We start from the raw sequence: 12,944 nt of genomic DNA, 5'->3' as shown, positions 1-12,944 counted from the left end.
TAATGTAGCTTTAAAAAAAAGAGTGATTTAAAAGTTACAATGGTAACTTTTACATTCTCAGTATAATGTTGCAAAGTTTGAAGATTTTATAAGAAAAGATATATACAAAATTCAACATCTTGAAAAGACATTGCTTTTAAGAAATAGTGTTATAGCGTCTGGGGAAAAGATAGAGCTAAAAAAATATACCACTACAGGGATCGGGATGAGTCACATTATCTCCATTTCCTTTTTGGGCATTTTTCTCGCCCTCGAATATCAACAGCATGCTAGCATTCATGGCATTAATATGCACAGGATTCACTCACGCACCTAGATATGCGTATGTATGTATGTGTATATGTGTGCGTTTAGACTTTATAGTACTAATTGTATGTATAGATATTAATCATTTGTGCCAATACTTTGTTTCAGCTGCGTAGTCAAAACAAACTCCAGCTAATGCAGTAAATATATATACATATATATTTATTCTTTGATTTAGATAAAGAATATATGTATATAAAAAAAATACAATACAATACAATAAAATTTACGATAAATGTGTAAAAATCAATAAAATACCCGGAAAAAACAGAGCACGGCAAGGACCTTCTATTCGTACTACTTTCTTCATAGTAGAACGACGATCTTTTGTAATTAAATAGTGTAGCATATATCTTATCAGTTGTGGTTATGGTAGATATTGTCAAATTTGTTACAAAAAAGAAGGCGGAGATCAGGCAAAGCTAATCTTAGAATTGAGTATCCGAGGAAATGTGACGACTTCCGGGTCGATCGGAGGGCTAGGCTAGTATGTGATTGGTTTGGGCTTGGCTGGGCTGTTCAATACCGGTCTTTATCTCGCAGTCCCTGTACTTTGGCGCTTTCTAATATACATAGATCCGCGACGAAGCAACTCTTCTTGTTCTTCTTCTTCTCCTTGTATTCTTCTCCTTCTCACTCCACTTCTCCGCCCGAACCATGACTCTTCAGGCTCGTCAAGACATCATTACCGAGAGCCTCGCTCAGCCCCCTCGCAACATCAAGTTCCCCAGTGAGAATGGTCGTGTCCAGACCGTCTCGGAGATCTTTGGCCAGAATGTCTTTTCTCTCAAGGAGATGGAGAAGAGCTTGCCCAAACCTGTCTTCAAGACCTTCATTCGCCAAGTCCGTGGTAACCAAACCCTCGACAAGGTTACTGCCGATGCCATTGCTCACGCTGTCAAGGTCTGGGCCCTTGAGCGTGGCGCAACTGATTTTACCCATTGGTTCCAGCCTTTGAACGACTCCACTGCCGAAAAGCACGATTCTTTCCTTACCCTGAAGACCAACCACATCAATGGATTCGAAGAGGTAATACCAAGAGAACCAAACTTAGACAAGTCGAATTGAATCAAGTTGAATCAAATCAAATTGAGTCGCGTCGCCTTTATTCAATTTGATTTTTCTAAAAAAAAAATTAATGTGTATGATCTTCGGTGGGTTATTGTAGGTTACTGCCATCGATACTTTCTCTGGATCCCAGCTGCTCCAGTCCGAGCCCGATGCTTCTTCCTTCCCCTCCGGTGGAATGCGCACTACATTCGAAGCTCGTGGATACACTGTCTGGGATACCAAGAGGTAAACACATACAAAAACAGCTCGTCTTATCTTATCTTATCTATGAACAATGAACCAAGTGACTGACAAATAAACAAACAAAAAATTAATTAATAAATAAATAAATCCGCATAATAGCCCCATGTTCGTTCAGAACGGTCCCCACGGTACAACCATCCTTTACATTCCTTCCGTCTTCATTTCCTACAATGGAGAAGCCATGGACGAGAAGTCTGTTCTGTTGAGATCTTCCGAAGTTCTCTCAAAGACTGCTCTCGAGACTCTTGACCTTATTGAGCCCGTTGATGAAGGTAAGAATTAAATAGGAAAAAAAAAAAAGGGGGGGGGGGGATATGAGCTTGTTTTTGGGGGATCAAAGAAACAATAATAATAATAATAATAAAATTAAATTTGATTTCATTGTTTTTAGACCATCCTCGCACCAAGCATGTATTCACCACCCTCGGTACTGAGCAGGAGTACTTTTTGATCGATCGTGGTCTGTACTCTCTCCGCCCTGATCTTAAGATCACCGGCCGTACTCTCATCGGTGGCCTCCCTCCCCGTCACCAGCAGTTGGAGGATCATTACTTTGGTAAGATGCCCACCCGTGTGTTGGCTGCAACCAGTGAGTGCGAGCTTGAGTTGGCCAAATTGGGTGTCCCCATCAAGACTCGTCACAACGAAGTCGCCCCTGCCCAGTTTGAGGTTGCACCCATCTTCGAAGAGGCTATCCAGGCTGTCGATCACAACTTGTTGACCATGGATGTCCTGCACCGTGTTGCCCATCGTCACAAGCTCAAGGTTCTCTACCACGAGAAGCCTTTCCGTGGTGTGAACGGTTCCGGAAAGCACTGCAACTGGAGTATGTCCACTGACCAGGGTGATAACTTGCTTGACCCCTCTGCTGCTCCTGAGCACAACTACCGCTTCTTGATCTTCTTGGTTGCTGTTCTCAAGGGTGTTCTTGATCACGGTGATCTTATGCGCGCCAGTATCGCCTCTGCCTCTAACGATCACCGTCTCGGTGCTCACGAGGCCCCCCCTGGCATCATCTCTGTCTTCCTCGGAAGCCACCTTAACGAGGTTCTCGATGCTATCGAGGAGAACCGCCCTGTCAACGATCTTGCTGCCGGAACCCAGCTCCAGCACATCCGTGTCCAGGGTACCGTGCTCGACTTGAAGGTCGCCACTCTGCCCAGCATTGCTCGTGACACCACCGACCGTAACCGTACTTCTCCCTTTGCCTTCACCGGTAACAAGTTCGAGTTCCGTGCCGTCGGTTCCAAGCAGTCTCCCTCTTTCCCCGTCACTGTTCTCAACTCTGCCGTTGCCTCTGCTCTCCAGGAGGTCAACGCCGCTCTTACCAAGCAAAAGGGCACCAAGGCCGTGGCTTCGGATGCCGACAAGGTTATCGTTATCCGCGAGTTCATCAAGAAGACCAAGGCCATCCGTTTCGAGGGCGACAACTACTCTGACGAATGGGTCACCGAGGCTGCCAAGCGTGGTCTGCCCAACATCCGCAAGAGTGTCGATGCATTCGGCTGCATCTTGAAGAAAGAGAACGCCGATATGTTGAAGCGTCTTGGTGTCTTCTCCGATGTCGAGCTCCACTCGCGTTTCCACATCTTGACCGAGAAGTACGCCAAGGATGTTGCCATCGAGGCCCAGACCATCTTGACCATGGTCACCCAGCAGATCCTGCCTGCTGCCTACAGCTACCGCCGTGAGCTTGCCGAGTCGGCTGCTTCCATGAAGTCGATCGGTATTGAGGCCAAGGCCGAGCTCCGTGTGTTGAACATCCTGAGCCCCATTGTCGAGGCTCTCCAGGACCACAACGATGCTCTTGACCAGCTCATGGTCAAGCTCGATGATATTGTCGAAGTCGAGAAGTTGGCTATTGCCTGTAACGAACAGGTTGGCCCCGCCATGGAGCGTGTACGTGAGCAAGCCGACAAGCTTGAGCGTTTGGTGGCCGACAAGTTGTGGCCCTTGCCCAAGTACAACGAGCTCTTCTTCAACATCTAAATCGAGTCTATCCCTATCTCTTTGTGTGTGTATGTTTGCTATTGGGGGTATCTGTAGTGTGTAGTGTGTAGTGTGTAGTGTGTAGTGTGTAAATATATCTATCTAGCTATCTATCGATTTATCTATATATCTGTCTGTCTGTTTTTCTTTCTCCTTCATATGTGTTTGCTTCTTACTTTTTAAAAAAAAATTAGTTTTAATGCCTTTGATTCAAAATTGAGACTATATGAAAGCAAAGAAAGATATATATATACAAATAATGATAATATAAAAGAAATCTCTCTCTCTCTGTGTGTGTGTGTGTGTGTTTTGTTTTTTGGCTTTTGGCTTTGTTGTTCAGCCTTGTTTAGATGATTTATTCTTGTTAGTATTTCTGCGTACACGTGTACTAAGGCTTCCACCGCCCATATCTGGGTCCTGTTGAACCTTGTCGCGTGCCTCGAGAAAGAACATCAGATCGCGCACCTGGTCAGTTAGCTCCTTGACGCTCTGTCGATTTTGGTCGAGGTCTGTCTTGAGAAGAGCATTGTTTTGTAACAGTGAATTTGTCATCTGTATTTTGATTTTGATTTTTTTGGTTTTATGAATTTTTTAATAGTGTGAAAAAAAAATAGTAAAGCAAAGCAAAGCAAAGCAAAGCAAAGCAACATAAAATAAGGAACTTTATATAAAAAAATGTACAGAAATCTCTATAATTTGTAATTACCTCTTTTTCTTCTTGCCATTCTCGTTTTGCTATGTCTAATTTTTCTCGGAAACTCTCTAGCTTTCGTTCTGCTCTGTCCTTGTCTTTGCGGGCTTCAGCAAGAGCACGAGTGGCCTCAAGTGCACACTGAGCCTGTTGCTCTTTCTCTTTCTGCATGGCTTGCATGTCTGTGATAAGGCCTTTGACCTGCAGGGTAAGACAAGATAGTTGGGAAGTCACTTGGTCCAAATGATCTTCATAGTATATCCGCTGAGAATCGAGTTGAGATGTCAAGAGGTGTGCGTATTCCACAGACATTGCTTCTAGTTTATCCTGTTACAATGCAAATTTAAAGGAGTTTGATTTGCATTCATCTTTAGTTTTCTTTTTCTTGGAACAAAGAGAGAAAGGAAGAAGAAGTTTACTTGTGATTGCTCTGGTTGGCGAGGAGTAGGACCAGCTGTCGCACTTGGTAATTCAACTATCTTGCCGTCAATCATGTTTTGTATCAATCGATGAACATAACTATATATATATATATATATATATATATATAGATGTGCGTGGTTAATAAATGGAAATCGAAAACTTCCTTATTAGGATACTTGCCCGTCGCCCACATAATCCCATACGCGCTGTGTTTCTATCTCGAGTGCATAAAGATGTCCTGTCTCTGTGTAATGGTCGTAAGCATGGGCCTCTTGGTATCGTCCACAGCCAACATGGCCACATATCAAGCAGATCCACAAACTCTCATTTGATCCACACACCATGCACGTATTGTCTTCGTCTTCTAAGGGTATATTAACTCCTTCACCTGATCCCAAAACTAGGTCCATTCCAAGAACAGGTTTCTGCGAGTATCGACATACAGGACAGCTTATTAAACAAATATATATATATATATATATATATGAGTAAGCCAATATACAAATTGTTTTTTTTGCGTACAAGCCTTACCTGCTATCTCCCCATTTACTCAAGCATGAACAATGGAATGTGTGCTGACAGAGAATGGTTAGCAGACCTGTCACTGTGTCATCCATACGTTCTAAGCAGACTGGGCAAGTAGGTAATTCTACTTTGTCTTCGTCGTCGTCGTCGTTTTCTTTTATTTGTCGTTCGTACTCCAATGTGTCATGTAGAAAAGGAAATGTGTGAGGGGGAATAAGTACAGAGTTGATTTCTACTGATTTTAAGTAGACAACGTGGCATATTTCAGGCTGTAAATTTACAATGAGATAATTCGAAACAAAAAGGATGAGGATTAGATTAGATTAATTAGATTAGATGACTCAGCATTGAATGTATAAAGCTTTTATATGCATATACTTGTATGTTGTGGTATCGATGGTTTTCTTACCTCCATAGAGTTGAAAGGTCGTCCGTTATATTGCTTATAATAATCCTGGGCAGCCTTTGAATCTCTGAACTTCATTACTACCATGTATCGATTTGGCGATGAATCTCTAAAGTATTTTTTGTCTGGTTAAAGCATTTCATTTTTATTTTATTTTTTATTTATTATTTTGTTTTGTTCGTCAAGAAATAATAAATAATAAAATACGAACTATAAATATATTCTTACCGTACGATCCTGTAATGACTTACATATGGATCTACTGGAGCAACAAATTGAAGAAAGTCACTGGTGGCCATGTATGATGGGACTGCAAGAGTGCAGAGAATGGTCGTGGTGTCTGTGGTAGAGGGTGAATCTGTTGGTGGGTCAAAGGGTTTTATTTCTGAAGGGTCTCTGTAGAGGTGGAGGATTCCATAGCCGAGATTGATGTTTTGAATGACACCCATGGGACCGCGTCCTTCGATCATGACGGCTCCAAAACGAAAGTCTGGGTAGTTGTTAGATTGGGGAATTCGTTTATGTGGGTAATTGGCCAGGTATTCTGAGGCGGGCGAGTGTGATAGTGAATCGAAGAGGTCAAGAAGTGGGACGGTTTCTGGAGAAAAGAGAGTAAGGATGAGATGGTAATGGTACATTATATATGAAGGGTGGGGGGAGTAATTTTTTTTTCTTTCTCTATATAAAAAAGAACGTATTGAAACACCGTCATTTCTATACTTTTCTTACTTACTTGATACTTTCTTGTTACAGGTTTACCAGTGCCAGTGTCGAATTATCGAGGCTTACAGGTACATAAACCCTCTGCGGCAAATAGAATGATAGTCTTGCTATAAATATGGGACCAAGGTATTTGTGATTTAGGATATCTTTTAAATTTTGAAGAAGAAAAAGTGTTTTGTATATTTGCCACTATCCAAAATACGTTGTGGTTCGAATGCCTGTTAATGCAATGGTTAGTTTAGATTGTATACAAATGTGAAATATACGAGTATCTGGAGCGTAACAATCTCAGGTGCTATTTTATAGTTAACTTGTCAGTAATAAAGAAATATTGGACATTTGAACATGTGTACTGAATTTATCAAGTTGGTTTGGAGATTCCTCGTCCTTTGTCCTAATCGAAAATAGGGTGGTTTATTTTTATTTTATTTTTTTCTTTTGTGAGCCTTGTTATCCTTGACCCCTAACAGTGCTGTATCTTTCCAAATGTCTGACATTATGCTTAAGGCTATGATTATGATTATGATTATGATTATTAAGACTACTTGTATTGTTAGATTGTTAGATTGTTAGGTTTCTTGGATATTCTCTATCTTTCTTTATTTCTTTTTTTCAAAATTCAGAGCATAATCAACAAGCCAAATAGATAGATAGATAGATAGATAGATATATGTACAGTTGACGTTCTTGGCTTTCATGTAAAGGTAACCATAACGTCTTTGATTAACAATGAATTTGGAATACTTGTTGCTTTTTGGTAATACTTTTTCCGACCTTGCGTAACTTATCAATCTTACCAAAAAAAATAAAATGTTAAATAGACAATTGATAGTGTAATTTGTGCTGCTGTATTTGCAGAATAGCTATATTTTATAGGTGCTTATTGATGATATATGACTTTTTATTATTATTATCCAAGAGAGTTTAGATTCTTACTGGCAAGTTTATCTAAAGAAAGATATCTAATTATATATAAAAGTTAGATATTTCTTTAGACAGTTTGTCCAATTAAATCAATACTCTTGTTTGTGTGAAAACTAAAATCCATTTTTTATATGAATTTAATTGGAGAATGTTTTTTGTGAACTATATGATAATCAAAAAAAAAAAAAAAAAAAAAAAAAAAAAGAGAATATATTTTTAGTGGAAACACAGTACTCGTGATTTCTCATCCCCCTCCTACTCTCCCTCTTCCTTTCATCTCCCTCTCCCAAATTCCCAATTTCCACTTTTCACTTTCCCACTTCTTACTTGCTTCCTAACTCCCTTTTGGCTTCCGTTTTCCCCCTTTTCTTTCTTTCTTTCTTTCTCTCTTTTTTATTTTATTTTTATTTTCATATCTCTTTCACAGCCTTTTATTTATTAATTTTTATCTTTCTTTAATTATAACTGTCTTGAACCTACTTCTTCTGTCCTGTCTAGCTCTCTTGAATTTCTGCCAGCCATTGTCTGTACTTCTGCTGTACTGTACTTTAGAAAATGTCTAAGCGTATGATCAGTGACGTCTACAGTGTCTGCTGGAAACTGTCTCCCTCGGGTGCTGCTGAGCCAGCCAGGACTATTCGCAAGGCAAGAGGACGTCTCAGTCGTCTCACTTCTAGCCAGCACAACACAGCTTACTATGATCCTTTTCAAACAGAACAAGTCCAGCAGCAGCAGCAGCAACAACAGAATAATAATAATAATAATAATAATAATAATCATTATCAAAGATTAGAAGAATCAGCACCAAAACGGCAGCGTTCGCTTACTTCCGTTGTCTTTAAACACCTTGCGCCGGTAGTTGTGTATGGTACTGCACTGGCACTTTCGGCCTATGACTTCTTTTTGGCCGACCTCTCATTAATGAGAACTGAGAGGAAAAAGCAGCCGGCCATGCGCGGCTTTGGGGTCGACTTTGCACCCTTCTTTGACCGCACCCCTGAGCAGGAGTCCCGAAAGCAGCTTCACGACGAAAGCCTCCGACGCATATGCCTCGAAAAGACTCGGTCCATGCAAGTGGCGCCACGCCTCTTGTCCTCGGACAACAATGATTGGGGATACATTGACAAAAATGACTATCACGTCCACTTTTTCGTAAGTTATTATTATTACTATTATTTGGAATTTTATTTTATTTTATACCAATCATAACCAACACATGTATGTATTTATGTAATGTACACAAACAGTCTACCGGAACACCACCACCCAAACCAAAGCGACATCACACCCTTGGACGGCACTAGTCCAGAACCTCTCTTTTTTTTTCTTTTTTTTTCTTATCACCTATCCTTCTCTACATACATACACACACACACACCAAAAAAAAATACATATAAATACATACACACAACACAACTAAAATATACACTATATAAATATCACCACCACCACCACCGTCACCACCGTCACCGTCACCGTCACCGTCACCGTCAACCACATACCTATCAAGGCTTTGGACCTTCCTTCCACTCGCTCTCACCAGACTTGCCAACACCTCAAACATCAACCCAAAAAAAAGACAAAAAAAGACAAAAAACCAACAATTATTATCATTATCATTATTATTATTATTATTACTACAACAACGACAATCAACCCCCAAAATATATATATATATATATATCTATACAAGACACAAACATATAACTATAACCATAACCATAACCATAAACACTCATATATACATATACACTCACATTTATATAGTGTGTGGGTACAAAAAAAACACACGCACAATTTTTATATATATATTTTATTCAAATAACCAAATTCATTCTTATTTACCAACCAAAAAAAAAACATACAGACAGACAGACAAACACACATCTTTTAATACATATAAACAAATATGAAAAGAATTTTTTTTTATTATTAATGGATTTGAATATATAAAAGGAGGAGAAAGCGCGTGAAATCATTGAATCATGTGTGCGTGTGTGCGTGCGTGCGTGCGTGCGTGTCTGTGAACAGTAAATGTACACAAAAGTAACTCTATCCTTCTTTTCTTTCTTTTTATTCTCTCTTACTCGTATATATATATATATATATATTCTTAGTGTATTTAAAATACAATATATTAAAAAACAAGAAAGGGATCATTTTCTTGTAGTTAGTATGGTACAATCTGAGATATTGTATAGCCTTTCTAACGGTGTGGCTACAATCACCTTAAATCGTCCTAGTCGAGGAAATGCGCTCACACTAGCCATGAATCAGGCCATACTTAACCTTTTGCCTGTACTAGCCAGTGACCCAACTGTGCGTGTCCTGATTCTCACAGGAGCAGGACGCTATTTTTGCACCGGCATGGATCTCGGAGCAGCTATTAACATCGGTGCTAACAATAGTCCCCATAGCCCCAGTAAACAACAAGAACACAATCCATCAAACGGCTTTCAGGCCGGTCTGGATGTTTTTGATGCTCTCTATCGTTTTCCAAAACCCTTGATTGCTCGCATCAATGGCCCATGTCTAGGCGGAGGTGTAGGCCTGGTGTTCGTGGCAGACATCCGAATAGCCACAAACACGGCCTACTTTGCCCTCACCGAAGTCAAACGTGGTATCGTCCCGGCCATCATATCACAGTATCTTGTTCCCGAACTGGGTTCCCTTCGTGCACGTGAATACATGCTGACCGGAAGACAGATCTCAACAACTGAAGCTCATTTTCTCAGTGCCGTTGTACCCCAAGATCAGTTGGACACCAAAGTACAGGCTTATTGCCAAATGCTCATCAGTTCTGCCCCCCAGGCCATGGCTGACATCAAGCAACTGATTCACACGGTCGCCAGTCGGGCCAACCCAACCAACGATGACAATGTACGACTTGAGGTCAATAAAGTCTACACCAATATGATGCAATCTGACGAGGCTGCTTATGGAATCCAGGCCTTTCTCAACAAACAGACTCCAGACTGGACAGCATATTTAAAGAAAAAATCCAAACTTTGAGTCAATCAACATTACTTCATCACATTATAGCAATCAAACAAGAATATTATATTTATTTATATATTTTTTTTGTATACAAAAATGCTAGTCAAATAATACTATTTTTTATTTGACAGATACATATATATCAGTAGCTCTTTTTACACTAATGACTTATTAAATTGGAAACCAAAGAAAAGGAGGGTTATAACAAAAGGCAGGGTAAACGAAGAATAGCATTCAATCCACTTTAATTAAAAAAAAATGTATAGAAATATTGGTATCAATTAATGGTACAAAATTATCTAATATTCCCCTTGTTCATATTCAAATTATAATGTATATAATAATCTTTGTAAACTACCTATAAACACATGTTTTGCATGCATGCATGTATATGTATACATCGTGTATATGTATATGTGCATACTTACTTGTACATAAAAAGCAAATTTAAATATATTTATAATATATTTTTATTATTATTATTATTCACGCACAAGTCAAAGAACTCACAACATGCGCATACGTATATACATACATATATATATATGTATATATGTATATACTGACCGCTTCTTTGCATGATACAACCATAACCAAAATCCAAAGAAAAAAAAACCAAGAAAAGGGGAAAGGTGTTAACGAAATCAATAAAAGATTATGGGCGGCACTTTATGCAGATGATAGTAATGTGGGTAAGTTGGATTAAGCAGTCTTGGAGGCGTACTTGAGGGCAAGAGCCTTCTCAGTACCCTTGCGGGCGTGACGCTGGTTGCGGAGGAACTTGGCATCAACACCCTTGAGGGAAGGGTACTTCATCTGGCTAGGCTTCTTAAGACCGTTGCGGTGAGCCTTCTTGTCTAATTTGATGGTAGAAAAAAGGGGGGAAGGGTTGAATCCAGTCAGTTCAATGTGCTTGAGTGTAATGTTCGTACGAATAGCTCACTTTGGTTGTGGTTGGTGTGGTTCTTGGACTTGGACATGTCGAATTCACTCTAAGAAAAATTAAAAAAAATAAAATAAAATAAAATAAAATAAAAATTAATAAAAATTAATAAAAAAATTAATATACTTTTTATATATAAATAAATATATAAAAAAAAAAACCCCCCATCCATCCACCGTATTCATTCATCCATCATTATTATTATAGTTTATATCCATAAATTTCCGTAATCCATCACTGTTTCTGCTTTTTTTCTCTCTCTTATCGTCTTTGATCTTCTGTAATAGTTCTATCGTCTTATAGCCTCAATCTTCTTCTATCTCTTTTACCTTTAGGTCAAAAAAAGCAAAGAAGGAAGGATCACATAACGCACAACCTACACCCAATCCTATTCCGCCGGTCATTCTCATTCCGACACTTTTTTCACCACGGCAGATTTTTTCGTGTAACAATTTTGTAATTCAGCCCGTGAGTTTATGCTACCATTTTGGGAATAGCTTTTTCATTGAAGTTTCAGGTCCGAAAGAATCGCAAAATTGATAAATGGGATCGCAAAAAAAAAATTGGCTGGTAAAATACGATTTTATTTATTTTTATGGGTTGAAAATATTGGGGGTAGATAATTTTAGGCTTCCCATACCTACCCTGCAGTAACTGCTACTGTAGGGTAGGTATGCTTGCACTAGCAGCTAGAAATATTTAATAGCTATTCTGAAAATGTTTCCAGAAACAAAAGCGAGTAGAATTTTGAAAAACCCAATTGCATGTTTGAAAGCAAAAACCATATTAATGCTTTTAAAATAAAAGCAAAGAAGCTATTGGAAGGACAAGTTTCAAATCCGAGCGAAAATAGGGACCTTGGACACATCATATAATTTTTTTTGAAACATTTAACCATATATGTAATTTTATACGGTCTCATGTTTCACATCCAAGGCTTCCATATACAATGAAAATGTGTGATATTGCATTTATTGGCCATGTTAATTTACTAAACTCACGAACTTAAAATCATGTAATTAGTGCGAACCAAAGTTTGTTACTTTTTACCCTCAAACTGTAATAGCTGTTTAATTTTTTAGACATTAAAGCTAATAGATATTAATTAATATTTGTATATGTAGAATGCTTGCGCAAATAAAGGGGAAAAAACCTAATGCTGGGGCTATATGGACTTCTTTATATGCTTACTTGAAAACATAATTTGTTCTTTATTTCAAGTTTTATGTCATCGTTAGTTTAACAACATAAAATATCGAAAGATGATTGGTCAACACATTTTATATCATGTTTTTATATCATATAAAATAACGCATTTTTGAAACACACTATTCTTTTTTAAGAGCACAATCTCCGTCTAAATAAATTTTATATGATGTGTCCAAGGGCCCTAATAAGAAAGAAAGAAAAAACTGTGTGCGCTACCGGACAGAGCGGTCATTAAAACGATATACCGTATTTTCCGTATTCAATGTTTCCTTTTAACCTTGCCCTTTTCTTTTTTTTTTTAATTAATTAATTATTCTTATTATTCTATTAAAACTTCCCGTGTACTCCCTTTCCTCTCTCCTCTATATATATATATATATTATCTTCTTTAAATACATAGTTATTTATATATAAAATATGGAGAGTATTGAACAAACTTACGTAGCATGGCGTGGAAGGTAGAATTTTATTGATAATTTACGCACAGGCACACC

The 12,944-nt window shown here is 38.6% G+C and overlaps 5 protein-coding genes across 5 annotated transcripts; 3 read left to right on the top strand and 2 right to left on the bottom strand.

The window, feature by feature from the left end:
* Positions 1–942: 942 nt before the first annotated feature.
* On the top strand, positions 943–3,898 carry PHYBLDRAFT_158593 (hypothetical protein). The gene is made up of 4 exons (XM_018433815.1): positions 943–1,335; positions 1,475–1,602; positions 1,720–1,892; positions 2,012–3,898. The coding sequence occupies exons 1-4, from the start codon at positions 964–966 to the stop codon at positions 3,607–3,609; spliced, it is 2,271 nt and encodes a 756-aa protein (XP_018293132.1). The 5' UTR covers positions 943–963; the 3' UTR covers positions 3,610–3,898.
* Positions 3,896–6,245, bottom strand: PHYBLDRAFT_177405 (hypothetical protein). Its single transcript, XM_018437881.1, has 7 exons — positions 5,883–6,245; positions 5,658–5,763; positions 5,255–5,517; positions 4,904–5,173; positions 4,720–4,819; positions 4,316–4,627; positions 3,896–4,161 (listed from the first exon to the last, which is right to left on the bottom strand). Exons 1-7 carry the CDS (start codon positions 6,122–6,124, stop codon positions 3,946–3,948), a joined length of 1,509 nt encoding a protein of 502 aa, XP_018293131.1. The 5' UTR covers positions 6,125–6,245; the 3' UTR covers positions 3,896–3,945.
* Positions 6,246–7,856: 1,611 nt separating this feature from the next.
* Positions 7,857–8,605, top strand: PHYBLDRAFT_144439 (hypothetical protein; the record flags this gene model as incomplete). Its single annotated transcript, XM_018431222.1, has 2 exons — positions 7,857–8,453; positions 8,549–8,605. The coding sequence occupies 2 exons, from the start codon at positions 7,857–7,859 to the stop codon at positions 8,603–8,605; spliced, it is 654 nt and encodes a 217-aa protein (XP_018293130.1).
* An 871-nt stretch (positions 8,606–9,476) lies between these two features.
* Positions 9,477–10,313, top strand: PHYBLDRAFT_167409 (hypothetical protein; the record flags this gene model as incomplete). The annotated part of the gene is made up of 1 exon (XM_018435637.1): positions 9,477–10,313. One exon carries the CDS (start codon positions 9,477–9,479, stop codon positions 10,311–10,313), a length of 837 nt encoding a protein of 278 aa, XP_018293129.1.
* Positions 10,314–10,751: 438 nt separating this feature from the next.
* Positions 10,752–11,589, bottom strand: PHYBLDRAFT_124304 (hypothetical protein). Its single transcript, XM_018428984.1, has 3 exons — positions 11,571–11,589; positions 11,242–11,290; positions 10,752–11,155 (listed from the first exon to the last, which is right to left on the bottom strand). Exons 2-3 carry the CDS (start codon positions 11,276–11,278, stop codon positions 11,001–11,003), a joined length of 192 nt encoding a protein of 63 aa, XP_018293128.1. The 5' UTR covers positions 11,279–11,290; positions 11,571–11,589; the 3' UTR covers positions 10,752–11,000.
* Between the last annotated feature and the right edge of the window lie 1,355 nt (positions 11,590–12,944).

The sequence above is a fragment of the Phycomyces blakesleeanus genome (assembly GCF_001638985.1).
Source record: "Phycomyces blakesleeanus NRRL 1555(-) unplaced genomic scaffold PHYBLscaffold_8, whole genome shotgun sequence".
NCBI lineage: Eukaryota > Fungi > Mucoromycota > Mucoromycetes > Mucorales > Phycomycetaceae > Phycomyces > Phycomyces blakesleeanus.
Note: the sequence above shows the minus strand (reverse complement) of the source record. Positions and strands in the feature narration are given on the sequence as shown.